This window comes from Pollachius pollachius, assembly GCF_949987615.1.
Source record: "Pollachius pollachius genome assembly, chromosome: 16".
Taxonomy (NCBI): Eukaryota; Metazoa; Chordata; class Actinopteri; order Gadiformes; family Gadidae; genus Pollachius; species Pollachius pollachius.
Genome location: NC_136949.1, coordinates 12,364,104 through 12,391,087, shown reverse-complemented (window position 1 = coordinate 12,391,087; position 26,984 = coordinate 12,364,104). Strand labels below are relative to the sequence as shown.

At 42.2% G+C, this 26,984-nt stretch overlaps 3 protein-coding genes across 5 annotated transcripts; 1 reads left to right on the top strand and 2 right to left on the bottom strand.

Annotated features, from left to right (window-relative positions):
* Nucleotides 1-5,054: 5,054 nt before the first annotated feature.
* On the bottom strand, nucleotides 5,055-8,758 carry ccdc25 (coiled-coil domain containing 25). Its single transcript, XM_079753950.1, has 9 exons — nucleotides 8,587-8,758; nucleotides 8,350-8,397; nucleotides 8,204-8,243; nucleotides 8,015-8,066; nucleotides 7,777-7,852; nucleotides 7,451-7,554; nucleotides 6,974-7,176; nucleotides 6,692-6,737; nucleotides 5,055-6,057 (listed from the first exon to the last, which is right to left on the bottom strand). The coding sequence occupies exons 1-9, from the start codon at nucleotides 8,609-8,611 to the stop codon at nucleotides 6,028-6,030; spliced, it is 624 nt and encodes a 207-aa protein (XP_079610076.1). The 5' UTR covers nucleotides 8,612-8,758; the 3' UTR covers nucleotides 5,055-6,027.
* A 141-nt stretch (nucleotides 8,759-8,899) lies between these two features.
* esco2 (establishment of sister chromatid cohesion N-acetyltransferase 2) lies at nucleotides 8,900-18,981 on the top strand. Of its 3 annotated transcripts, none has more exons than XM_079753574.1 (15): nucleotides 8,900-8,973; nucleotides 9,483-9,571; nucleotides 9,894-10,045; nucleotides 10,909-11,200; nucleotides 11,665-11,962; nucleotides 13,991-14,121; nucleotides 14,234-14,345; nucleotides 14,608-14,686; nucleotides 14,843-14,885; nucleotides 15,075-15,225; nucleotides 15,749-15,880; nucleotides 16,190-16,279; nucleotides 16,649-16,792; nucleotides 17,692-17,876; nucleotides 18,579-18,981. In XM_079753574.1, exons 2-15 carry the CDS (start codon nucleotides 9,519-9,521, stop codon nucleotides 18,709-18,711), a joined length of 1,995 nt encoding a protein of 664 aa, XP_079609700.1. In that variant the 5' UTR covers nucleotides 8,900-8,973; nucleotides 9,483-9,518; the 3' UTR covers nucleotides 18,712-18,981. The 3 variants fall into 3 exon arrangements, with proteins under 3 accessions (XP_079609700.1, XP_079609698.1, XP_079609699.1); XM_079753572.1 differs by having other exon boundaries at nucleotides 13,988-14,121; XM_079753573.1 differs by lacking the exon at nucleotides 8,900-8,973 and having other exon boundaries at nucleotides 9,471-9,571; nucleotides 13,988-14,121.
* Nucleotides 18,982-19,813: 832 nt separating this feature from the next.
* Nucleotides 19,814-26,815, bottom strand: pbk (PDZ binding kinase). Its single transcript, XM_079753145.1, has 7 exons — nucleotides 26,725-26,815; nucleotides 26,361-26,522; nucleotides 25,910-26,055; nucleotides 24,733-24,902; nucleotides 24,218-24,347; nucleotides 23,050-23,253; nucleotides 19,814-20,604 (listed from the first exon to the last, which is right to left on the bottom strand). The coding sequence occupies exons 2-7, from the start codon at nucleotides 26,519-26,521 to the stop codon at nucleotides 20,390-20,392; spliced, it is 1,026 nt and encodes a 341-aa protein (XP_079609271.1). The 5' UTR covers nucleotide 26,522; nucleotides 26,725-26,815; the 3' UTR covers nucleotides 19,814-20,389.
* Nucleotides 26,816-26,984: the final 169 nt, after the last annotated feature.

Sequence of the window (26,984 nt, the reverse complement as noted above, 5' to 3'; positions counted from 1 at the left end):
TGCATCACAGCATATTTGATATGTTAATTACCTCATGACTAAGCCTTGGGTATTTCCTTTCTGTACAAAGGGATTTCTCATCCTGTTCTAAAGAAATAGACAGACAGGTAATTTATTTATCCCCTGGTGGAAATAAAGGCAGTACAGCAGATCACATCAAAAAATATATATAGTAATAGTATAGGATAGTAATAATCCTAGTAGCGCAAGTAGCAATATATTATTATTCAAAGACCGTTGAATACAATTGTAAATATATATTTGTACATATAAATATAAGTACAAGGCATGAGGCAGGTAGCCCTAGCTCCAAGTAGCCTCTTATCTGTGATTGATAGAGAACTTGTGGTTTGTGTAGTCAGTGGTACCAGTCCCATTCAAATCAATAGCAGACAGCGTCAACACTTCCTCATCTATCTCAGGATTCTTATGCAGAAGGTCAAATAAACTCCCGAAAAGAACTTGTCTGAATGTAGACTGGAATTATGCCCCACACACAAATTAAACCCACTTTATATCAAATTGACATGATAGACCACACAGAGTAAGAGACACAAACCCACACATGGAATCTTCTCAGACACACACAAACTCACAGTGACATGTTTGCCCAGCACATTATGGGGAAAACATATCTGAAATGGATGCCAGACCCCTGACTTTTATTACGCCAAACACAAACCTACACTATCTAAACCAACCAGATACCTACATTCAACCATCCTCATTGTAATATTTAAAAGTAAGTTCATTTCTCGTGCCCCAAAGGAATGTCCACCAAGACAGGGACATGATCCATTAACAGATCCAAAGAAGGAACCACAAATTGCATTTTAAATTAACTAAGACATTTTTCCAGACCTGGTTCTCTTCAGTACAAACAACTGTGTGATCTGAGCATATCAAACACAATCATACATTGGTGCCTTGTCACACACAAGCAAGAACATGAAGCAGAACGATTCCAGACATATACAAGCACATTCACATTCACAAATATGCATGTGAACATACACACACACGTGCTTCATGCCCATGCAATCACAAACACGCATGCGCTTGCAGCTAACACACATACATGCATGCACAAAACACACACACATACACAGGGTTTGTCAAGAAAAGCAATGACAATATTTTCGGGAAAATGATAGTTGTTCTCAAATGATCTGTAATGCTGAATCAAGGGTCATTAATCATAACAAAAGGATTACCGATTCTGAAGGTGGAAAACATCTTTGCGTGCCCTGGAAAGGCTGCTTGGCGAGCACAATTCAGAATAAACCGCTGAGATATTTACAGCATTTCTGGCTGTCTGTGTGACTGTATTTAAATTTCTTTGCACTGACTTTTATCATCTCTTCACAAAGATAAAAAAACATGGATTTTTGCCAAAGGAGATATGCCAAAGAAACATTATCTGTATCTTGCAAACAATAATACAGCTATGACAACCATACATGCACACACAAGATTCGATATGCATATAGATACATGGCTATGATATGATACAGCAACAATGTTTTATGTTTGAAATTATTCAGTGCGATTCGACTTGAAAAAGGACGTTTCAGTTTGATGTTAATTTCAGATTCAGAGTACCTTGCCATACTTGCCTATACCCTTTACTGATAAGATTACTTTTAATGATTTATGCAAATTACCCCCCCCCCCCCCCACAGACACACACACACACACACACACACACACAGCAATCAATCTTGCAATCACATTCAAGAATAGTAAGTGCACATCGTCTTTTATTGAGCAAGGAAGAGATGTGGTTAACACAGATATGGTCGCTTATACTCTCCTGACCCATGTCTGCTCTTGGGCCTGTGTGTGTGTGTGTGTGTGTGTGTGTGTGTGTGTGTGTGTGTGTTTGTGTGTGTGTGTGTGTGCGTGTGGTCCCTTCTAGCCTGTTCAACCACCAGCAGATGTTACCGTGACCACGACATGGGTGGTAGATGTTATTTCCATCTTCTGTGTGTGACCTGACCGCTAAAAGGGTGGAAGATGTTATTGTGACTGGAAGCATTTCTTTTCAAGAGTGCTGACTAAGACCTCCACTCTCTTTCTTTCTTACGGACTAAACCGTGGATGACTTCCCACTGACCACCTTCAAACGTTTGACTGTTATTTATTCTATCCACACAGAATCAGAAAATATTCGTACACATGTATATACACCGATTTTGTTCCCACAATGACTTTGAATCTGTGCATGATGCTTTAAACTGGCGAAAAAACCAGCCGGACAGAAGGATGGACAAGGAGTCAGACTATAAAAGGTTCCACTCCACCCAAGTTCTCCACTGGACTTGCCAGGTATCCCCGCCCTGCACCGGAGAATGAAAGCCTTTCTTACTCCTGTGCCGGGGGCAGGTGAAACGTTTCCCAACGGTGGAGCACTGGTTGGGATATTTTCCCGTAACTAGGCTCCAACACAGCCATTGTGCGCTGCTCTGCAGTTATTCATTCAAACTCATGTTACACATTCTTCCTAGTATTCAGTCATTCGATGGTTTGCATATATATATATATATATGTAGGACTTGAATTCTACTTAAATAGTTGCAGTAGTAATAGGCAGTGACCAATAATTTTCATCTATAGTTGATCTGAAATTGTAACAGAGGACGGAGACTCATTTAAGGAAATACACCCTTTAACGTGCAGAAAGTGTTTGCCTTCTGCTGAAAATGACGAACATTATTAAGGAGGCCGGCTGAATTCTAGAGCCAAGTCTGGATCTCACACACACACACACACACACCCACATGTGTAACATACGAGGTATGGGAAGTTATGGGTGTTTGGAAGGGCATCTCGTCACTTCTCCCCATAAATATGGAATTAAATGTCAGCAACCGAGCTGGAAATGCTCACCACTAGCTCCCTCTCTCCCAATTCGGTCCGCTTGACTGCTAGGACATGCCCACTGCCACCACCAACACCATTACCCTGGTTGATTGGTGTAGCCTTTTGCCCTTTGGGAAAAAGTACAGCATTTGATATTGCATTTGGAGACAGTTTTATACGACTTCTGCTAGCAAAGTGGATCTTAGCGAATCTACGAAGGCCGTGACTTATTTTGGTTTTAAAGTCATCAGTAAAGCCCAAGAAGCACACTGTTAGGCTTGGTTTACCTTCTTTCCAGAGGTTAATAGGCTTGTTAATGTAAAATCATCATTAAGAATGTATAATCACCTAGGAGGGGAATCAAGAGAGAACCATAAAAAAAAATTTAAAAACACCAATTGAAGTTGAAGGCTGCAAGCCTTACAAAGCATACTTCGTACCCTCCGCACTCAAAAAGGTTAAGTGGCGATGACAGACAGCAAATTTACCACGTGAGACTTCAGGGACACATCATGCAAAAAAATGTGGTGGAAATAACATCCATGGTTGATCAGTCTTAGGAAGTAGGCATTAACCCGTCCAGAACACGGGACCTCAACAAATTCATATTAAGACATTGTAGTTATGATTGTGAATACATTTTAGTAGAGAATAATCCTCTCTTTACAGAATGTGTCTACATGCCCTAAAGCACTGTATTTATTTGGAGTAATGGAAGGCAATTCTAATAAATACTGATACACACTGACAAACACCATTATGGGCCAGGGTTATTTCTGTATACACTTTTTCTATGTACAAAAGTCTCGAGAGGCAGACCGAAATAGCAAGTGGACTCCATTAATCCTCAGACACAAACAGGGACAACGGCGAAGCAAATTCCAGATGTTCTTTTGACTTTCATCTTTGCATGTAAAGTTACCCATTATAACTTCATTAAAAAGGGTGACATTAGTAGCAAAATAAAGAACTGTTATTCCAAAGCTTGTATATAGAATGGTTATATCTCATTTTAGACATAAGATAAACTTCTTACATGCTTGTTTATCTTAAGACATTGTACATGCTTTAACAGCCTCCTGTCTTTTCTGTCTTTAGTCAAATGCAAAAGACTCTTTGCACCCCCTGGTGTTTCAAAGCAGCAATGTGTTGGATGAGACAATTAATTTTGGCATGCCTACCACAGAAAATGGCAAAAGAAAACTGTTTACACTCTTCAGTAAAACGGAAACAGCAAACTAACGGTATGCAATTTCGTTCCATAGCAACATAACAAAATGTAAATTCCTTCCAAAATATTTAAACATACAAAATTAAAGTCCTATAATTCCCCGGAGTCAAAAAGCTCTGGGGTTCATTAGGAGTCAAACTCAAGCATTAAACACATTTTCAACAACGGAAACTTGGCTGTCTTGAGGTTGCTCACACAGCCCAAGCTAGGATTAGTGGGGAGACAAACAGAGCGATTCACCATTGATGTGTTCTGGCCTAGCCAGTGGCCATCTATACTTTTGGCTGCCTACAACCCAGCTTAAATCCTAATTATTGTCTGAAAGAGAATCCAAGTTGAGTAGTTGCTTTTCTTATGTTTGTTGAAACCTGTCACCAAGTTGTATTCTTGCATAAGTGTCTAAGTCCTTACCATCTGCTGAACACATAGTTATGTGTTCGGTTAACTTTGGAGGGCGTCTGCAGCGAGATAAGGAATGTTATCTGTCCAATGGATCGTTTACACACAACAATAATAGGGTAAATTAACTTTCTGTTCCTATAATTTGACCATTTGGGTGGTTTTATTCATTTCAATCAATTACTAATCTGTACTAGGGCCCAGAGAGAAAGATTATGAGATTTTTCCAAGAATCCAAGCAATAAACTCTGGCTGCCGAGCCACCAATAAACCCTGAAGATAACGTAACATTTATGAAATATAGGAAAACACAAAATCAATTCTGTGTCAACAAAGGAAGCAAACTGGGTAAGCTGCTACCTATTCAAACTATGGCTTTGTGGTTACAGGAATATGGTATTTGCCATCTCTACAAGGACAGGAAAAACATTATACAACACATCGGTAGACGGAAAAAATAATAAATAAAAAAACTCAAGATACTTTTGAGATACTGTTTTAAAACCTGGACAATTCATTTCCAAATATTTACATACGTTGAATTGATAGGTTTTATTTTTTGGCACAGATCACAAGCAGATGAAAATGCGAGAAAGTAGTTCCACCAGCTTTCCAGAGCGCATGTACATACATAAGTAGCCATCTGATGGACGGATGTCAATGGACTTGGAGCTGTGAGTCCACACATCACCACAACAGAGTTCCTTGGTTTTACACATGAGTTACTATACTATATGATGGAGCAGCTAAGCTTAATCAATAAATATAGCTACATTGGTGGTTCTGTGATAAGGCATGAGAGGAAAGATTTGGTTCCTTCTCTGTTATGTTTGACTTTTATTTGAAACTCTAAAATGCATCTCTTGTGAGCATCTATTTTCTCTATGAAATATTTGAAGTGCGTGAAACCTTTTGTATTTCTACGCTTTCTCTAAAATTGTATTTGAAAAATAAAAAAACAAATTACCTGACTTGCGGCTGGATGAAAATGACAATGAGAAGGAGAACACCAAAGCAGTTTTATTCTAATCTTTACGTCAGATGTTTTAAGTTTATTTTGAAATGCGAGCTCAACATGCAAATCATCTATAAATTAAAATGATTTGAGGCCGGGAGGGTCACTAACACCTATTGTGTGTCTATGCATTAATAAGATGGTGGATGAATCATTTTATTGTAGTTTGCGTCTAACCAAAAGGCCATTCAAATTGGCCTGTTGGTTAGGCACTGACATCAGCCCTGTGTCAAACAAGCTCGCCTGTGTTGCTTTATAGAGTGCAATCTCCTATGTGGGTCCAACAAGATGCTTTTTATTTTATGTCTGAGCCAGTGAGCAGACAGACCAGGGTCTCGAACGCTGTCCCTCTCTGACCTTGGCTCTATTGCTGCTGCAAGTGTCCGACTGGAAAAAGTATCGGTTGGTCTTTGTACGATGTCCATGCACCCTTAGGCAGAGCGGGGGGGGAGTGCCCCAACAATGGGTTTTATTGATTCCTCAAGCGGGGTGTTTCCCGTCTCGCGTGGTGTACAGCGCTTTACATGAAATCGTCAGAATCGTAAGCCTCCTGCAGAAGACACAAAAACAAAGTGATGTTTGGGTTCAAGATTTAATATGCACTCTTGCGAATCAATCTTTACTGTGATTTATCCTGCTCTGTCCTAGCCTCTATAGCCGTGGGTGTATACACAGGGGGCGCCTACACCTGTGCTTGCATTCACGGTTCCTTGTTGGTGATTCTGCATGAGGGTGGGGAAATGACTTCTGACCACTAATTTAGGGGCATCTGTGGATCTCTATAATACTAAAGAAGATAGTCCATCATCGGTCTGCTCCATGGGCTCTTCACCGTGGCCAGAAATGAAACGGTAAATGTATGAAAGATGAAGCGAGCAAATCCCTATCCATGCGTAATTGCATTTTTGTCGAGACGTGCATGGAAGCATACAGGGATTCTCTGTGGCCTCCGGCAGCTATTCAACAAAGAAGTATAATCTACCCTAAGAGCCTAATTATTTTAGAGTGGAAATAGTACAGTTAAATACTGTACTATTATTATATATTCTATTTGACCCAAACAAGTACTTTTAGACCGGAAGCGCAATTCCAATATCTATTTCATATCATTGTTAAATTATATACAGGAATAATACATAATAGCTTGAATACTGAAATACAGTCTTATATATTTAAAGTCTTACCTCATTTGTCGTCATGTTGTCACTCGTCATGAGGGAAGTGTAATTCCTGCCAAAGAGGAAACATTTCAAATTAAAGCACATTGTTTCTTAAGAATATATTCTTTAGCTGTACTTTTCTGTTAAAGTCAAGCTTTTGAAAAAAAACAGACAGTGAAAGCATCAATAGAATTCAAACGGGACAGAGAAGAGTCATTGTTTCATGAGTCATTGCTTCATCTTACAATAACAACAACAACAACAACAACCACGACAACGGCGCGCTTCTCGTTGCCACATGCCCACCTGAGTTCCTCCACCTCCTTCTTCTTCTTCACCTCGTCCTTCTCGCGTTTCTTCGTCTCCTGGAGCATGGCCTTCTTCTCGTTGCGCTCCTCCTGGTCACGGGCGGCCCGCTCCGCCGCCAGGTCCGGGTGGCGCTCGTCCTTTGTCTTCTCCAGTCTGTTGACGATCTCGTTGATCTTCTTCTCCACAGACACCAGCTTCACCTGTTGCCGGGATGCGGCGAGCGCAGAGTTGAACAGTTTTGATGTGATGGTGTTGACAACAGCCCATTATGTGTTCAGTAATTCAGTAAAATAAGTTGTTTTGACATGCCAGGGGATGACGGATGCGAACTTAAGCTAAAATATGGTGCGGTGCATCAGATGGGGACAAAAAAGCATAGGTTAAGAGTGTCATGTTTAGACTATGAGAAATCAAAACTTAAGAGACAGGGCCATCTCTTGTGAAACCATAATCATTGCAACCGCCTCGACTGACCTCTTTCTGCCGGAAGAAGCCGATCTGTCCCACGTCCATCTCTCCAGTCTTCTTTAGGTTGGCCCATGGTGTGTACACAACGTTGATGTTGTTCATCTTACAGCCTGCAATGCATATAAACCCCATAGTCAGCAGTGTAGGGCTAAGAGATATCCGTTACCCTCATCAATAAAATATTATAAACTGGGGAGACATAACAGTGCTCTCTCATATATTATTCTGCAAACTCCATCAAAAATAAAGAGCAAAACAATGCAGCTGTAACAACATTAAACTAACGCCAAGTAAAGTTCAAAATGTGGTCGATCCACATTTTATATTTTCACCTTGGATACTGTTGTTTTTCACAAGCTGTGCACAGTCAATCAAAACCTCCTTGGGAATGTCATCGATGGTTAGACCCTAGAAGAAAAACAAACAAACATCTAATTAATCATTAAATGATAAAGGGAACTTAACTGTAATGTAAATGAGAATGATCTATAGTAAAGTATCACCATTACAAGTATCATCATCATCATCATCATCTACATTTTATTTTCACTGTATATTTGGTCTTGTCACCTTCTGCATCCTCAGGTACACGTGCGCAGAAGACAGTTTATCCACATGAAACCTAGATCCAAAAACAACAATGTTTAGCAACAGTCTAACAACAAGACAACATATACCCCTGGGTATATCATACAAAACATTTCAAAATACATAAAACACGTCACTTTCCTTCTAAAAAACATAATGTAAATCTCTTACCAAATGTCCTCAGGCCATCCATACTTGATTAGGTCTTCATCTGTTTAAAAATAACAGGTTCTCGTTACAGGAAGAACTAAAGCTATTGTATTATCACACAAAATGTTACGCTTTGACATAAGAATACAATAGGAGGCTCTATTTACTTTCGTATTTGTCCTTTCCCATATAGATTGTGTAGGCAGGGTTCACCACTAAAGAGAGTACAAAAAACGTTATCATGCCGCAATTCATTTTGTAAACATAAGCTGCATTTAATAAATGACATACATACATATTATTTAATTACAGCATTCTCTTTTATTCAAATTTCCCTGCAGTCTGACTAGAGTCACTGAAGCTCTTTTCCCACTGGCTAGTTAGCTGTCTTTGACATTACCTACCGGCACTTAGAAAATAAAACACCATCTTGAGTAAAAATAAGGCAAACTTTCTGACGACGACACGACGGTTTATATTAAGTATTAATACTTTTTTGTGGAAGCACTAATTTTGTCTATTCATAATCAAAAAATTGCAATAACTTCTCCCCAATAGAGCTCCAACCCTGTCGGATCCGCGGTGTGTGTTTCGCACGTCAACGTGACCCCGGAAGTTGTTTACAAACCCTGATGACAGCCTTCCTCTGTACAGCTCTGAACGCGCGCGCTTCAAAACATTGAAGGCAAGTTGTGATTAGAAGTCCAGAGGCTGCAGGATACCTGCAGAGATCCACTATACTGTCTGGATATATGTGTCTTGCTCTCGACTATAAGGAATTCTTATAATAGGTCAGACGCTTTTCCATTCACGCCATAATAATCGATTATTTCGTTTTTGCGCGTCTTAATGCACTCTGAGTGATTGTGGCGCTAACTTAGGTAACTCAGTTGATTGACATGAAACGTTAACGCGCCAAGGATCTGGCAAGCCTTTTTGTATATTACTTGTATTCAATGTATTAGTATATGTAGCGGCAATGCTTTTAGTTGGTGATGCTCTTTCGTTTGTACACCTCGTGTGCGTTAGATGGTTTTGAGTCATCCCGCCAATTAGCCTGGGGACCTGGAGCTAGCTCACCAGTGGTGATCGACTCCACACGTAGCATGAAGGTCACATTATGAACGCTATAACATCTCTGTTATAAAATATTAATATTTAATCTGGATACTTACGAAGCTAGTTTAAAATGCAATGTTAGGCCCGTTATGTAATTTACTTCGTACTTTTGAATATGTGTCTTTTGCTTTCCCATTCATGCTTGATATCCCTAAGTTTATAATTGCTGTTTTTATTGTAGGTGTTTCGGTTGTGAGCAGACGTGGGACTTGTTAAAATGATGCCTCAAACCACTAGGAAGCGGAAACACACCTCCGTTGACCTGGCCAGGTGAGCCTTTCCAACCTGACTATGCCTTGTACTTGACCTTTTGATCTTACAATGCCTAACAACCTAACCTTAACCTTAATCATCCTTGATATTTTGCTGAACTTAGCCATTCATAAGCTTGTACATAAAAACATTTTACTGTTTAGCTATTCATCTGTATATTTTCTATATGTATAACCAAAGTTCTCTAAAGCTTCAGTTGAGACCAAGTCAATTCTCCTATCACCCTGAGCAGGGGAACCTAGAGAATTGACAGGCATTTTTACTCCCAATATTGAATTAGTTCTCATACTCATATTTAAATGGACTTTCCTTCCTTAAGTCTGACGGCTAAGAGAGGAGAGGCGAAGCAGGCTTCCCCTGTAAAGCAGAGGTCTACAAGGCTCCAGCAGTCCCCCGTGAGGAAGAATCCCCCCATCACACCAGGAAAGGAAAACAGCCCCTCCCCGCGGAAACCCATGCACTCTCCACCAGGTAGGGGGGATACAGCATGGGCACAGGGTGCTGCACCTTAACCTACCTCTGGTTGCGGCCTGTACAGTGTTTCCCACAGACCAGGTAGCGGTAGGTTGTGTGGTGCTCTGCTGGGGGGGAGCACCACACATTGTGTATTTCAGAGTGTATATTTCCACTTTGAAATATACAAAATATATTTTGAAGTGGACCGGCCCACTTCCTGATCTTCCCGATCTCCAGTCCCTTCTGCAGAGCGAATTCAAATCGCCGTCACAACGGGGGTCTAACACCGTAATGTATATAAACTATAACCGCATTTCACATTAATCACATTAATCCCGCTGCTTCGGGTTTTCCTTTGTAGGCGCGTTGAGAGGAGGAGCGGGTCAATCCGCCGTCAGTGTGTGTGCATGTGTCAGTGATACGCGGGTTGATCCAATAAGTGGTAGTGTACCCGCGCACCATTGGCGTGTATGCGCGCTTGTCTCTGTGTGCGTGTGTGAACGAGTGACAGGGAGAAAGAGTGCTATGCGGAGATGAATGAACGGAACGATATTTAGATTTCAAAATCGCGTAAAAAAACAACAAAAAAACTGAATCAATTTGTGGCGCTCGGTGTTCATTCTGTGGCGCTCCACCACGCATTGGTCTACGTATGGGAAACACTGTTGTATACAAAATGGTAGAATAAATCTGTGCACTGCGGCTGCTACAATGAAATGATGCCAATGATCGGTTTTGACCAACGTGATCCACATTAGTCACTTGAGCTTTGCTAACCGCCAGTACAAACGTGCTAAAACTAAACGTATGCCTTTTAGTTATGCCACTCGATGGTTAAGACAGTTACTAACCTGACCTACTCCTCTACCTTCCTCAAGGCTCCCCAGCTAAATCTCCCCAGAAACGCAGCATGGTGGCTAGCTCTTTCTACGGCCAGAAGAAGAACCTCTACCTCACCCCCCTGGAGAGGAAGCTGGTGAAGGAGCTCAAGGGCGTTTCTGCTGCTCCCGCTCTTCCCCCGCCTCCTCCTCCCAAGCAGCAAGTGGCGAAGAAGTCAAAGCCCAGCGTGGGCGCAAAGAAGGGGACGGCGTCGGCCAGCGCCGTCAAGAGGGCCATGACGAGCTTCATGGCCCCTCCCAAGAGGATCTCTCTGAAGAATCTGAGCAGCAGGTTTGAAACTCATTCTATATTTCTGTCACACACCCTAAATATCTGTTTTTGTTTGTTTCAAAGTCCATCATTATATGCTTTAAAACAAGAGGAGGTGGTTGCGGTGTTGCATGTATCATGTTGATATGATATTACAGATGGTGTATCTTTTGGTATCTCACGTTTCGATTTCGATTTATAGGGATCACGATTGAAAATCAAAAATCATTCCTGATTCAGTAAATAGCGTTGCTAATTTCAGGATCTGTGTTTGTGTATAAGATAATGTCGTTTTTCTGATTTTAAAAAGTTGTATCAGCTAATTTTCAATAATGTAAACATAAAACTAATCGTCAAATCGTTTTATGATGTAGTGAATCGATTCAGAGTATTGGAAAAATAAGAATTTTGAATGTCATGTGAATCGATTTCTATTTATTTTTCACCGCCGTTTAATTTATTTTGATGTATTCTTTATTGAACAGTGCTGTTCCGGTGCCAACATCGTCGGTCAAACCCACAGAGCCTAAGAAGGGCATCAACGTCACCTTCAGTAGTGTGAAGATCAAGCCCAAGCTCTTTGTGGGCGCCGCCTTCTTTGGCACGGGCAAGAGGCCCACCTCCACGTACAAGAAGGCCACCCCCAGGGCTAAGCCGGCCAAAGCCCAGAGCAAGGCCACCGGGGCCCCACCAAAGACTGAGGCAAAGAGGCCCAAGCAGGAAGCTGTGGCCCCCGAGCAAACGCTCTCTCCTGAGCGCCCCCAGCAGACGGTAGCTGAAGCGGTAAGAGAAGGCTAGTTATTAGCTCCTAATGGGTAGTGGATCTTTGGAACCCTTCATAAACTTATTACCGGGCCTGCCCTGAGTTCTCAAACTCTGAGAGCCGTCAGTGCTTGAAATGACACAATGACATTGCCATTGAAGATTCTTCTTTTCAAACTGAATCGGATCCGAATTCAGTAGACTCTGTTAATGAGCACAATTGTACTGATATTGGATGAAATCGAAACTGTTCTCATCTTTGTATGCACTCATTTACTGGATTAGTCTCTTACAAAATTGGCCAGAGGAACAATTTACTTATATACAGTGGGGCAAAAAAGTATTTAGTCAGCCTCCAATTGTGCAAGTTCTCCCACTTAAAAAGATGAGAGAGGCCTGTAATTTTCACCATAGGTATACCTCAGCTATGAGAGACAAAATGAAAAAAAAAAATCTAGAAAATCACATGACATGTCTGATTTTTAAAGAATTTATTTGCAAATTATGGTGGAAAATAAGTATTTGGTCAATAACAAAAGGTCATCTCAATACTTTGTTACATGCCCTTTGTTGGCAATGACAGAGGTCAAACATTTTCTGTAAGTCTTTACAAGGTTTTCACACACTGCTGCTGGTATTTTGGCCCATTCCTCCATGCAGATCTCCTCTAGAGCAGTGATGTTTTTGGGCCACACAGACTTTCAACTCCCTCCAAAGATTTTCTATGGGGTTGAGATCTGGAGACTGGCTAGGCCACTCCAGGACCTTGAAATGCTTCTTACGAAGCCACTCCTTCGTTGCCCGGGCGGTGTGTTTGGGGTCATTGTCATGCTGAAAGACCCAGCCACGTTTCATCTTCAGTGCCCTTGCTGATGGAAGGAGGTTTTCACTCAAAATCTCACGATACATGGCCCCATTCATTCTTTCCGTCATACGGATCAGACGTCCTGGTCCCTTGGCAGAAAAACAACCCCAAAGCATGATGTTTCCACCCCCATGCTTCACCGTAGGTATGGTGTTCTTTGGATGCAACTCAGCATTCTTTCTCCTCCAAACACAACGAGTTGAGTTTTTACCAAAAAGTTCTATTTTGGTTTCATCTGACCATATGACATTCTCCCAATCCTGTTCTGGAACATCCAAATGCTCTCTAGCAAACTTCAAACGGGCCCGGACATGCACTGGCTTTAGCTGGGGGACACGTCTGGCACTGCAGGATTTGAGTCCCTGGCGGCGTAGTGTGTTAGTGATGGTAGCCTTTTGTTACTTTGGTCCCAGCTCTCTGGAGGTCATTCACTAGGTCCCCCCGTGTGGTTCTGGGATTTTTGTTCACCGTTCTTGTGATCATTTTGACCCCACAGGGTGAGATCTTGCGTGGAGCCCCAGATCAAGGGAGATTATCAGTGGTCTTGTATGTATTCCATTTCCTAATAATTGCTCCCACAGTTGATTTCTTCACACCAAGCTGCTTACCTATTGCAGATTCAGACTTCCCAGCCTGGTGCAGGTCTACAATTGTGTTTCTGGTGTCCTTTGACAGCTCTTTGGTCTTGGTCATAGTGGAGTTTGGAGTGTGACTGTTTGAGGTTGTGGACAGGTGTCTTTTATACTGATAAGGAGTTCAAACAGGTGCCATTAATACAGATAACAAGTGGAGGACAGAGGGGGAGCCTCTTAAAGAAGAAGTTACAGGTCTGTGACAGCCAGAAATCTTGCTGGTTTGTAGGTGACCAAATACTTATTTTCCACCATAATTTGCAAATAAATTCTTAAAAAATAAGACAATGTGATTTTCTGGATTTTTTTTTTCATTTTGTCTCTCATAGCTGAGGTTTACCTATGATGAGAATTACAGGCCTCTCTCGTCTTTTTAAGTGGGAGAACTTGCACAATTGGTGACTGACTAAATACTTTTTTGCCCCACTGTATATATATATATATATATAGGGGGCAATTCAATGTGTGTGTGTGTGTGTGTGTGTGTGTGTGTGTGTCACTACATTCCTTAAAAAAAACACATATTTCTTGGGTCTCGTTTCCCATCAGCAGAGCTTCACGCCGCCAGGCCAAAGCGGAGCCGGCGCCGATGGGGCCAGCAAGGAGGGAAGCAGAGACAAGTACGACCCGCTGGACTGGGCCGACTCTGACCTGAGCCCACCGGGGTCCCCGGGGCTTCTAAGGTGCCTGCATGCCTCAAGCTGAATGTGCTCTCACATCATACATCTGTAGAGGACCAGCGTAGAGGACCAATGCATTGTCTTAAGTAATATCTGTCTCTTTCTCACCCACCAGTTCACCTGATGTGCGTTGTCAGAAATACGGAATAACCAAGGAAATCAAGCTCATTTTGTGGAGGTCCCCGGCAGCCAGTCCAGCACCCACAGCCTCAAGTATCAACACACAGGTAGATAAACTTGGATCTTTGTCCAGTTTAGTGGCTTCTATAATACAGCCACTAACGACATCTAAACAATGCCAGGTATTGTAAGTGTTACAATTCCTTAGAACATATATTTTCTATGATCCTATGTTGAAGAAACATGTTGAATGGGTGAGGTTTTGATGACACAGGTTTGATGACGGTTTTCTCTGTAATCTGTTATTATTATTGCACCTATTGCCTGTAGTAATTGTTATATTTTCCTTTTTTAAATGAATGTCTTGAGGAGGATGATGACTGCTCAGCCCACGTCTTTGACCACAGTGATGGGAACCCTTCTGCTGGTATCTGTAGCCCAGTCCCTGGTAAACTACTATTTGATTAAACCTTTTGTTTTGCTGTTTTGAAACCGCAGTGATGCCCTTGGATATTTCAGAGCTATGACCATGTCTCTTTGGTGGTCTTATGGGGATTTCAAAGTATCCGTCAACATTGCTGATATTGAAACTTTTTCCCATCAGAAACTCCAACCGTGTATCCCATCTTTGGCTCATCTGCAAAAAGGTCAGCAAATGAGTACATTTTAATTTAGCTCCTCATCGTATCTACCTCTTAAGGCGGAAACATTTTCCTGCTGATTGCCGCCATCATTTTTGTCCAAATCAGAATTCTCCCAGCTGTTCTGTGGCTTTTTCCTCCAAAGAAACAATTGTTGGATTGGTCGATGAGTCAAATTGTTACCATATCTTCCAGGTCCCTGAAGCTGTTGGCCCTGAAGTCCCCAGCAGCGCGCAGCGACCCGGCTGGCACAGAGGTGGCGCTGCAGCCTGCCGCCTCCTCGGTGCCCAGGGAGAGTAGTGTGCGACGAAAGAGGCAGAAGCAGGACGACGACCAGTTCATTATTGTATGTATTCCTTCGAGTGTTTACACGCGTTTCATTTCATGGGTTGGCTTGGTGAAGATCGGCACGCTTGGATTTTGTGTTGGGTTTCGGATTTCATCGCACCAATACAGTTGCACCAGAGCACATGAAAATACACCAAAGCTAAAAAAAAAAATGTTTTATCGACACTGGCTGGTTGGATAATGGTTCTGCATTGATGAGTAGGGTGATTTGTTGCAGTCCGCTTTCTCTTTCCAACAGGTTTCACTTGACGATTTTTCAATATTTATTCACATCCCTGGCACATAGCAATGTTTCATGTTAATTCCGCAACCTGGAAAACACACACAGCATTCTAGGGATCAAGTTTTAAAAAAACTTGCTACACAAGCATACATTTACATAGCCGTGTGCGTGCCCAATGCTTAAAACCAAATTTTATCGCCAGCCTCTAACGTTAATTCTCCTCCCTCCACTCCCACTCGCCCTTCAGTAATGCGAGTCTCTCATGTCTGTTTTATCCCCCCCCCCCCCCTCCCCCCAGGATGCGGGTCAGAAGGAGTTCGGGGCGGTCAGCTGCGAGTCCTGTGGGATGGTGTACAGTGCAGACAGCCCCGAGGACCAGTTCCAGCACACCCAGTTCCACCAGCGCTTCCTCGACAGCATCAAGTTTGTGGTGCGTTGCCCCTTCACTGCCACAAGGGGGAGCTGGGGCTGATTATACCCAGTCTGGTACACCAGAAGCAACCTTAAATCTTCATGAGAATAATTACACTTCACAGTAAATTTAGTAGTTTAGCAGATGCTTTTCTTTGTAGCCACTTAAAGCCACAAATAGTTATAAGTGCTGCTGTTGGGCGGAGGAGACATACGTAAGTACATCTTATAGAAAGTGTTACGCTATTACCTTTATATTTTCTTCAGGGTTTCCATTTGCCCTCTGTGTGCACCGTCTAACCCCCCAGCGTGCTGTTGTCTGCTGCAGGGCTGGAAGAAGGAGCGGGTGGTGGCAGAGTTCTGGGATGGCAAGATCATCCTGGTGATGCCCGATGACCCCAAGTACGCTCTCAAGAAGGTGTGTTCATTAGAAACAACATAGTATCATTATTCATACATCCCCTGATTTAATAATGGGTTCTGTGTCATGTTTCAAGTGCAACTCATTGCAAGTACCTTTTTAAATGAAGGACTCTTTTTAAATGGACACTTTTGAAATTGGATATCTTATCCAAAAGGAGGATAACATAGAGCATCGATATCATAGAATTTAAGGCCAATACAGTGATAATGGCTATACTCATTGATGACTTCTGTACCAGTGTTTCCTGCTTAATATATGTATAGAATTGCACAGGAAGCCACTCTGGGTTTGTGACTTGAGTGCCTTCATGCAACCTTCTTACTAATTGTGTGTGTGTGTGTGTGTGTGTGTTGGTCACCCCAGGCCGAGGAGGTGCGGCGGGTAGCAGACAACGAGCTGGGCTTCCAGCAGGTGGCCCTCAACTGCCCCACCAAGGCCAAGACCTACCTGTTCATCAACAACGAGCGCCTGGTGGTGGGCTGCCTCATCGCCCAGAACATACGACAGGTAGGCCACGACAACACTGTACAGTGGCAAGCGAAGGGGGAATAGAAAAGGGCTACGATTATACTGGGTCATTTGCCATGAGTGTCGAATACTTTTCACTGTGGTCATAGGGTCTGGAATTAGCCTGGCTCCGCCCGCCTAAGTACTTCCGCTCACTTTGAATTTCCCTTCAGTGCTAGGTCTGGGTCTGCCGGTATGTTAGTGGGTTTTTTCCGTCTAAATTTTGTGTGTCCAATCAGCGAACAGAGGGAGTGGCTGAGAACAATGAGGTTAAAGTCAGCTCTCGTTCACGGACATCTTCACGCACGGTGATTGGTTTGTTTACAGCCTGCGCGCAACCTGATTCCCGGCCAAACGTTAGCGATTGGTTATGGCAGATCCAGAGTGGCACTGGGCAGATCCAATAGTTTTAAACTTCAACAGACACCCGCCTTCAAGTGAGTTAACGTTTGTCAAACGAGTAGGTCCAGACTCTCTGTGCAAATGAAATGAAGTAGGAGAGTCTGGTAGGACCAGGCTAGTCTGGAATAAGTCAGGCAAGGAACTAGGGCTGAAACGATTAGAGTACTGACGGAAGATTAATCAAATCTGATTTGGATAATTGTTTAAACGTTGAAGTAATTTATCAAGCACTAAGAAATAAACATTTGCTGCATAATGTTGTAGTTCAATTCAAGTATTTGGTTTATGGTTCAGGAATAGTAATGCTTTTCCTGGCTGCTTGTCCGATAATAGCAAGCACATTTAAGAAACCATGTTGGACTCCGGTAAATTGTTATGGCATTTGCTATTACGTATAACATTGTATAACGTGTGATCGTTTCGATGATTGGACTATGTAAATCATGGTAAGTTGCAGCCCCAGTAAACATGCCTTCCCCTTTACTCCATCCACCTAGGCGTACCGTGTGCTGGCCGTGCCCCAGGCCCCCAAAGACATGACCCGGGGGGACTTCATGGAGCACCACCGCGCCTGGTGCTGCTCCACCAGCCCAGAGAACGCCCTGTGCGGGGTCAGCCGCATCTGGGTCTTCAGCCTGGCCCGCCGGAAGGGCATCGCCACACGCCTTCTGGACACCGTCCGGTAAGACCCTCCCCCCTCCATCGCCACCGGGCGGATCTGGAGCAACTACAGCCTAGTTACTCTGTTAAGGGGGAGTAAAGTGCTGCACTGTTTATGGTGTTTGGGTTATTGCAATAATGGTTTCTGAAAGGCTGTAGTTTATGACTGTAGCAACTGGTAGGTGTATCGATGCATCATACATATAGGTGGACACTCCCACTTGTGGTGTCACCGAGCCACAGTGCATAGAAGATTTTGAATCTGCTTGTAATGTCTAGTCACACTCACCTGGTGGTCAGATAGGGGAGAGTTGCAGAGAGTGAGCAGAAAAGGGTCAGAGGAGTCAACCAGAACAGATATTCTCTCAGAAGATTTCACTCACTAATAGCGGACAGATTGCTGTAACATTTTGCTTGCGATTTTGAGTGGGTTGTCAATTTTGATAGTAATTGTAAAACTAGCGCAAAAAATATACTGGTTAGGTTTGTTGCTAAAGTAGAATAGCTGTTCAAGGTTTGACAGTAACATCCGTGTGTTGATGTATATAGCCATGATGGTTGGCAGACATTGCAAAACGAATGTCATTGCGTAGTCTTCAATGAAATCCTTAATGGAAGCTATTTTTGCCTACGCAACACATTTCTAAAAAGAATAGGGTTGCAACTTATGGCTTGCCAATAACCTGATGTCTTCCCCCACTGGGACTTTTTGTTTCTGTTTCAGGAGCACCTTCATATATGGCAGTCCTCTTACCAAGGACGAAATCGCCTTCTCTGACCCCACACCGGACGGGAAACAGTTTGCCACGCAGTACTGCGACACACCAACCTTCCTCGTCTACAACTTCCTCACTTGAGGAGTGTTGGTTATGCAGTGGACCGCTTGTGTTGACCTGCTCATTGGCTGTTGGGGAGGGTGTTTTGTTGACGTTTGAAGGACTTTGTTAAATTATGGATCTCGTTCTCCTGTTCCAAGTCAGGTCTTTTATGGCTGTTGACAAATATATGCCCTGCTGAGTAAATGGACTTAGATTTAACAATATTGTTTGTTCTGTTAAAAGGTTAAGTTAAAAGAGTATAGTTAAAATATATATAATTAATCTGTACTGCCCTATTTTCTTACTGAAATGTACAGATGTTCTTTTTATTACTCATTCGAGAATCTTCATATTTCGCTCCTTACTATATTTCCTTTTGTGAATTATCCTTTTTTTTTATTATTCTTTGAAAGTTTAAGTATTATTTTAGAAAAGTTCAATGTTACTTCTTGACACTTAGTTTAACCATGTTTATGCACTTCTGAAAAAGTGAACGATTAGCATTTCAGAATGATTAGCAGTGTTTGACGGTAAACACGACTGTTTACCGTGTTTGAGTGTATAAATATAGGTTTAATAAATCCCATTGTTTATAACATTTTAGAATTGGGTGGAATGTGTTTTAACATACTTACCAACTTTTAATAACACTTCGGAAAAACCTTTGCTTGTTTATGTCTTCAATGAAAACCTGCACTGTGAAAATTGGAATTGTTAGGATAGGATAAAATAATTGTATCCTATCCCATCATATGCATAGCCAATGGATGGATATGTATTCCAGAGTTACAATAGTCAACTTCCTCAATTGAAAGTCATGGCAGAACCGAACCACAAAGTACCGGTTGTCTTTCATTGCATAAACGACAGTTAGCAGCAACATCTATTCAAAACTTAACAGGGGTGTTGAAATGTGATGTGAGAAAGCATCCCGTTGCACCCTGTTTATCAAATAAGACTAACACAAGTTATGTTCTTATCTGTGCATACCATTTCATGGTAGCCAGAAGCTGTCATGAAAGCAGAGTCTAGATTCCAATGGTACAAGCCATCATTAACAACACCTGACCGTTTGAGTACAACAAATTGTCTTACCTTTGTCGTTTTCGATCTCATACAACTAACCACTGACATATTTCTGTTTCCTTTCAAGTCGTTTCCAGAGAGCTTATGATCATTACATGGTTAAGAGGCATAACATGCCCTGAACTTTCTATAGAGGGGTCAACCATGTATATTCCATTTACGATTTATTGTTCTGTTAGTAATATTTGCATAGTTGGCTGTTCTATTTTGACCTTTGCTATACAATGTTCTGCATCTTTGCAAACCTATTGGCAAGTAGACGAACACCGTTTTGCTTCAGTTTTTTTTAAAAATTAACCTTATTACAGTGCATACGTCTTACTGTGAGATCTCAGTGAAAGATAATTGGAAAAAGTACACGTGTGACATGTAGAAAAACATGCATACAAAGGGGACAGTATAATGGACACACTTATAACAGTCAATGAAAACAACATATTGCAATAATTTTTCGCCACCTGTGATAAAGCTTGCATTTCGACTCATTCCCCTGACTCATGGGTTTTGTACATAGTGTTGCCAGGTGAGAAAGAAAATCTAGAGCGAAATGTAAAAAATAATTTAAAGAAAAATCTGATCTGGTTTACCAGCCTAAGGTAAACCAAAGGACGCCAACCCATCTGTCCTAGCATCATCCATCCAGAACGGGGGCCTCGCTGTTGATCTCGAGGGCCTGGACGATCTGGGCGGCTGACGGGCGGTGCGTGGGGTCCTGCTCCGTGCACAGGCAGAAGAGCTCCACCATGTGGCGGTAGGCAGCCCCCAGGACGTCCACGTCCAGCGCCGGCCGAGTGCCCAGCCGCTCGTAGTAGGAGTCCATGTCGAAGATTGACTCCTCAGACTCGTCTGGGGGCGGAGAGGGTGGAGGGAGGGCACGGAGGAGACAGGCAATGACTAGGACATATATACACATGTACAAACCGGAGGTTATATCGGTTTCTGGAAAGAAAACAGCAAGCCATAAATTTGATGACCACCTGTTACACAATTGTGGGCGTAATTTACAACAATTCTGAAATAATTAGTAAACTCATTCTGCAGGATACGAAAAGAATTGCAAATATAAAACTTGGAACAACATACGTCTCATTCGCATAGAGAAAACTCTCCCAGGGTGGTCTCCAGTCTAGTATGATAGTATGACACGGCCCGATGAGACCGATATAAACATTCACTTCTCTCCTCTTAAAAGGGTCATTCCGGTGTAAAATGGATTTGGGATATGTTTTGTATGATAACGAGTTGAAACGTTCGTTTTGGAGCACAAAAACCGCATATAGACGCTTTCTTCAGTTGGCTGTTTTTAGCCGATTCTATCAAAACGCTATAAACCTGGAACGACGGGGCCACTGGTTATTGTAAAAACTAAATCGCTATTTTAAATCACTTAAAAGTCTAAAAGTAGCCCGACACTTCTTTGGTAGTATAATAAGGGTCTTAACATATAAAACGAGGCATTGAGAACTTTGTAGGCAAATTGCTCTGTCAGTTAGCATTGCTGCGCTTTAAAACCGTGCTCCTTAAAACAGAGGTTTTGGAGTTTAACACGCCGCTGCGCACGGGGTTGAACGTGACTGCTGTGAACGACTCGTACAGGATCAGCTGATTCCTAGCTGACTCGGTTTAAACTGCAAGGAAACCGGAAGCACTCTGATTTCTAGTATACCCCAGCAGATGCAGTCTTAACTTAATGGTGGATGCATTTTGTGCTATAATTACCAACAAAAACTTAATGGGAATGTAAAGTGAACTTTAATATAATAAAACTATAATAAATAAAAACGCTAATAATGTTGACATATATTATGAAATAGTCTAGGCTACTTTTTGTGGAAATCTGAGTCTGGAATCTGCCCTCACCTTCGTCAATCAATTACTTGTCATTGTTTTCTCTTGGTGTGTGTATGCAAACGTGATTACTTAATAATTGAAGACGAACTAATAGGCCTATGCGAGTCATTAGGGTAATGTCACGCCTTTCAATTCTCGGAGAAGGAGAGTTAGGATCATGTCGCGGATAGAGAACTACAACGAGGAGTAAAAATTATATTTGCTGCACTGCATTCGAGGTGTTGTGGACAAGGTGGAAAATCCAAGGAAAGACACCACCACCACGCTCCGAAGAAAGGCTGTTTGGGATAATCTGTCAAACACATTCAACTGTAGATTTCCCAGCAGAAGACCGAGCAGCCCGGCACATTTAAAAAATCTATGAAAGCGCTTGAAAGTAGAAGAGCGTAAAGCTATTGCTGAGCAGCGCGACCAAGACCTGGGCCCCGTGAGCCGTGGAATATCACTGCTCATGCCAAATATAATCAGTGCAAAAGGCCTATCTGGTGTAATAAGTGTAAATGTATGATACCTATTAATAATAATTCATAAAACTAATTCTGTGTGTGTGTGTCGGTTATGATGGAGCCTTGTTCCATCCTGCAAACAGGTTTAGTCTCCTCTAAAACCACATCAGTTTCGAGATTAGACTAACACGCACAAAATACGCCCTCTAGTGTCTGATGTGAATTTCTCTGAAGACACAGCAATTGAGATCAAGGTAAAAGGCAGCTGCAGGTTAAACCACAAGGACATATGACACAGCAATGGCGCTTAAGACATCACGTGACTTCTTGAGTTTAAAACCGTGTTAAACTCTAAAAAGTGCCAAAGCTAGCGACAGAGCAATTGCCCCTGTAAGTGTACAGATTGTTTATTAAAAAGGACATTTTATACACACAATACCATCAGTAGATCACCCGTCGACGCCATTTTGTTTTTAAGACTCGATAAGTAGATTGGCGAACGCAGAGCTTGCGTGTCTCTGACGGATGTCACAATCTCTGTGTTCGTCAATCTACCTATCGAGTTTTAAATACAAAATGGCGTAGACGGGTGATCTACTGATGGTATTGTGTGTATAAAATGTCCTTTTTAATAAACAATCTGTACACTTACAAAGTTCTCAATGCCTCGTTTTATATGTTAAGACCCTTATTATACTACCAAAGAAGTGTCGGGCTACTTTTAGCCTTTTAAGTGGTTTAAAATAGTGATTTAGTTTTTACCATAACCAGTGCCCCCATCGTTCCAAGTTTATAGCGTTTTGATAGAATCGGCTAAAAACAGCCAACTGAAGAAAGCGTCTATATACGTTTTTTGTGCTCCAAAACGAACGTTTCAAATCCTTATCATACAAAACATATCCCAAATCCATTTTACACCGGAATTACCCTTTAAGCATCACTGCCGAAGACCATTTCCGCTGTTATCCCATGGTGCTATTCGTGTGTCTCTCACCTTCGTCCCCTGTATCCTCCTCCTCCTCATCACCATCATCAGCTGCATCCAGCATGTCCACGTGGGGCATGGCCAGGGTCATCATCTCCCACAGGGTCAGGCCGTAGGCAAAGATGTCCGCCTTGTCTGTGATCTCCCCTTCCACCAGGGCCTCCTTTGGGCTCCAGGGCTCTGTGCCGACGTACTCTGCCTTTGGGTCAGCCACTGGAGGGGGGAGGGAGAGAGACGCATGCTTAGCCTTGCCTTTACGCCTTTGGTGAGGTTTGTGTTTATTGACACAAATAGGCCAAGGTCTGGTCCCCATTTTTTCCATGTATGAATCAAGCGGAAGATGAATGCAATTAGATTGAGGTATCGACAAAGAGAAAAATCATAATTGTCGCCAACATGTGCGCATCACAGAGCAGCTCAACTTAATGAGTAAAACACAAGCTTGTAATCGAAACAAAGGCAGCCATTGTGAACCCTTGAATACGTTTTAATGTCTAGGCCAAGTCCTTTCTTCCAACAGTCCATCATTCATACAGAAACAAAAACATATACAGACAAACTAGAGGCACTATAAACACAACATAAGCCCGTCCATATGACGAGTAGACCCCATATGCGTAGATCTGTTCAAAGATACTATGGCCACTGGTTTGTCAACAAAATGAGTCCTGTATCTTCAGTCCCTCTTTAATCCAATTCGCAAACTGAAAAGCCTAATTGATGCCACCTGAATACTCCAACAAGCCAAGTATGGAAGAGTCTCGTAGGATACATCTTACAAGCCGACTTAATACCTTTTATTCAGAGAACCACCAGTACCAGCATTGATTTAGCCTATGAGTTACTTATTCCTTTCAACACAAGCAGGAATGAAGGAAAATTCAGATGAATAGCACACCACACAATACAACCATTGTACATGGCAACCTAATAAACTCCAATTTGATTCCTCAATGAAAATTCATTCATATTGTGAATTATACCTAATGATACAAATAACGGGCACAAGCGTCTATAAGACAAATTATTGATATTTAACTGAAACCTTTACTGTTGAGCAAGAGTGCTTGGTTCCTGCATCAAGCAGTAAGCAATACGGCCCATTAGGATCTACTGTTGACCGCCACAGTACCGACTCACAGTGCCTCTCCGTGCTCGCCATCAAAGCCCTCGCTACCTTTCATGTTCTCGTCCAGCCGGAGTGACACGCCCACATCGCAGATCTTGATCGTCTCAAAGTCGCCCCGGATCACCACGTTGCACGACTTCATGTCCCCGTGGAGCAGCTTCTTCTCATTGTGGAGGTACTGTCAGACAGAACGGTAGATCATAGACACACAAGCTAAGCAAACACACAAAGCAATTTGTACTAAAATTGGTGTAAAGCACCCATTTTTGCAAAATTGGATTGGGAGATGATGGGTGACTTATTGGCACACAGGAGAAAAAAAACAACTCATGACATTCACATGAATGTGCATGAGATGTTTGCTGAATAGTCTTCAGGCTCTTCTCAAAATAACCAGTACCATTTTCCCAACTACATTAAAACCACTTACCAATATTATTTTTGTTGATCATATATTTGTATTTCTTTTAGAACAAAACTTCTTTACACAAAGATATTGAATCAACAATCAGCATATGGAAGTCACAATGAGTCATTCATGAAAGTGACATTCAGGGCTTTACCTGCAGGCCTCGAGCCAGGTGCAGTGCCACCTGCTCTATGGTGGCAGCAGGGAAGGCCTGCAGGCCCTCCGCCTTCCTCTTCTCAATCAGGTCGTTGAGTGACTGCTCGCCTCCGTACTCCATGGCCAGGCAATTGGTCCCGTCCTTGGCTGTGATGAAAGCACGGAAGCCTGAAAGGGAACAAACAACCAAAGGATATCGGTCATCGATAACTTCACCGTTAATCATATGAATTTTGTATTATCAACAATCATGTGTGTTGTTGCTATGGTCTAACGACATTCATCGAGTCCTACTTTTGGACATGCATGTACATTGGACAATAATGTATATTGCTGCATTGGACAATAATGTACATATGCTGCATTTAACAATGCAGCATATGCCGTCGATATGTCTACCTCAACTGTATCTGTCTGATGTTCGGGTACTATATTTATTTTAAATTTTCTCCTTTATAATTCCTTTTAACCTTACTGTCCTGTAATTACTGCTGCTGTGACCCCCTTATTATTTACTGCTGCTGTAACATCCGTATTTTCTATCTGGGATATATTAAGTAAAACGAACCTAGCATTTTTCTTCCATTGTCCACAATGTAGACTGACATTTGTTTCATAGCAAGATCTAGATTGCGTTGTTCATAGTCAGTCGCTCCAGAAGGAGCGATTATGCGATCTCATAATTCAACGCATAATCAGCCAAAGTCCGCATATTCATGCAGGGGCCGCATCTTTTTCAAATATGCCGCACTTTCACCGCATAAATTGCCGATTTCCGCGCAAAATATGCGGAGCTTGCATGATTTCATAATCCCCGCATTTTCGTTGCAAAAAAGTCACATATATCTTAGCAGAAAGTTCAAAAGTGTTACTTCACACAAGAGCAGCCATTTCCTCCTGTTGCCATGGGAACGTTATGAAGTGACGTAATTACACGAAGTGAACGTCATCGAAAAGCTGCATTTTTCGCAAGTCTGAAATTTTTTCGGAAATTCCCGCAATTTTTGCAAGATCCCGCAATTTTATCGCATAACATTGCATAAATACGCCGTATATTTCATCGCATTTTTTAAGAAAACGTGCGGCATAATCAAGGACTTTTGGCCGCAACAATCACAAAAAAACGCCGCATTTTTCTGGAGGGACTGATAGAGTGCGTGTCTGTATGGCCTTACCAACTATGTTTGGATGATGGATGCCTTTCAGGATCTTTGCCTCATTGTTAAGTCGCTCCTGGTAAACATTCACCTGCTTGCCAGCGTATTTGTTGTTTATTTTCTTCACTGCCCACGGTGAAGCATTCAACTTGCCTAACGTTACCCTGAAACAATGACATAATACATAATAGGTTCAGAGTACAGATGTGGGACAGAGGTGGAAAATGTACGGCACAGTACTTTTGTGTTGGACAACCTATTGCTACCATCTAAAAGACATCTTTAATATAGCACTTGGGATAGCGGGGCACATTTGCACAAAGGTGATACACAACAGGAATCCTAGTAGACTCTGATAGTAAAGAGTCTGATGGTGTCTGCAACAGGGCTGATCTTTTGAAGATGAGCAGCGCATGGTGTGTGGAAGTGTGGCGGATGAAGGGTCGTTTGAGGAGAGAACGTGTAGTACCTGTTCATGAGGTAGACGTTGACGCCAGTCCCGTTGCCAAGCTTCTTCATGAACGGCGAGGCTGGGATGGTGATCGGGCTGCCGGACACATAGCTTTTGGTCCGGACACTTTTCGGGGTCTTAAACGAAGGATCATCTCTATTTTGGGAAGGCTGCTCCATTCTGTGAGTTGCGAAAAAAAAGTATATTTGAGCAAACATTGGGATTTGAAAGAGCTGACAGTTAAATTTAGCAAAGCGATGCTGTTAGCCTCTATGCTAGCGGATTCATAACTGTATTTGAGTGCAAGTTTAGCTGCTGTGTGTGAAATGATATTATAACGCTGTTGTATCAGTTAACAGACACATTTATAAAATTAATTTACCTCTGTTATTGTGTTGCTGACTGTGAACGACACGAGTTCCTGCAGTGAAATTCGCGCCGAACTTTCAAAAGCTATTTACGTCGGATACCGGATGTACGGATGCCGCAAATGAACAAACTGGACGGCAGAGTCGAAGAGAAAACTAACAAAGTGTTGCCAGCAGAGGTCAGCCGAGTTGAATGAAACCAACTGGCCGCGTTCATTTATTTATTTATCTATATATTTTTTGTTAATTGTTTTATTCGTATGTTTGCTCTTAC

What these genes read in the sequence shown, in the direction of transcription:
- esco2 (XM_079753572.1), top strand. Translation starts at nt 9,519, where the DNA reads ATGATGCCTCAAACCACTAGGAAGCGGAAACACACCTCCGTTGACCTG. An exon ending in ACCCATGCACTCTCCACCAG is followed by an intron (nt 10,046 to 10,908) that starts GTAGGGGGGATA and finishes ACCTTCCTCAAG; the next exon opens with GCTCCCCAGCTAAATCTCCC. An exon ending in TCGACAGCATCAAGTTTGTG is followed by an intron (nt 15,881 to 16,189) that starts GTGCGTTGCCCC and finishes TGTCTGCTGCAG; the next exon opens with GGCTGGAAGAAGGAGCGGGT.
- ccdc25 (XM_079753950.1), bottom strand. Translation starts at nt 8,611, where the DNA reads ATGGTGTTTTATTTTCTAAGTGCCG. An exon ending in TGTACCTGAGGATGCAGAAG is followed by an intron (nt 7,853 to 8,014) that starts GTGACAAGACCA and finishes TTTTTCTTCTAG; the next exon opens with GGTCTAACCATCGATGACAT. An exon ending in GCTTCTTCCGGCAGAAAGAG is followed by an intron (nt 7,177 to 7,450) that starts GTCAGTCGAGGC and finishes TCCCGGCAACAG; the next exon opens with GTGAAGCTGGTGTCTGTGGA.
- pbk (XM_079753145.1), bottom strand. Translation starts at nt 26,521, where the DNA reads ATGGAGCAGCCTTCCCAAAATAGAGATGATCCTTCGTTTAAGACCCCG. An exon ending in AACGTCTACCTCATGAACAG is followed by an intron (nt 26,056 to 26,360) that starts GTACTACACGTT and finishes TCATTGTTTCAG; the next exon opens with GGTAACGTTAGGCAAGTTGA. An exon ending in CCATCATCCAAACATAGTTG is followed by an intron (nt 24,903 to 25,909) that starts GTAAGGCCATAC and finishes GTTCCCTTTCAG; the next exon opens with GCTTCCGTGCTTTCATCACA.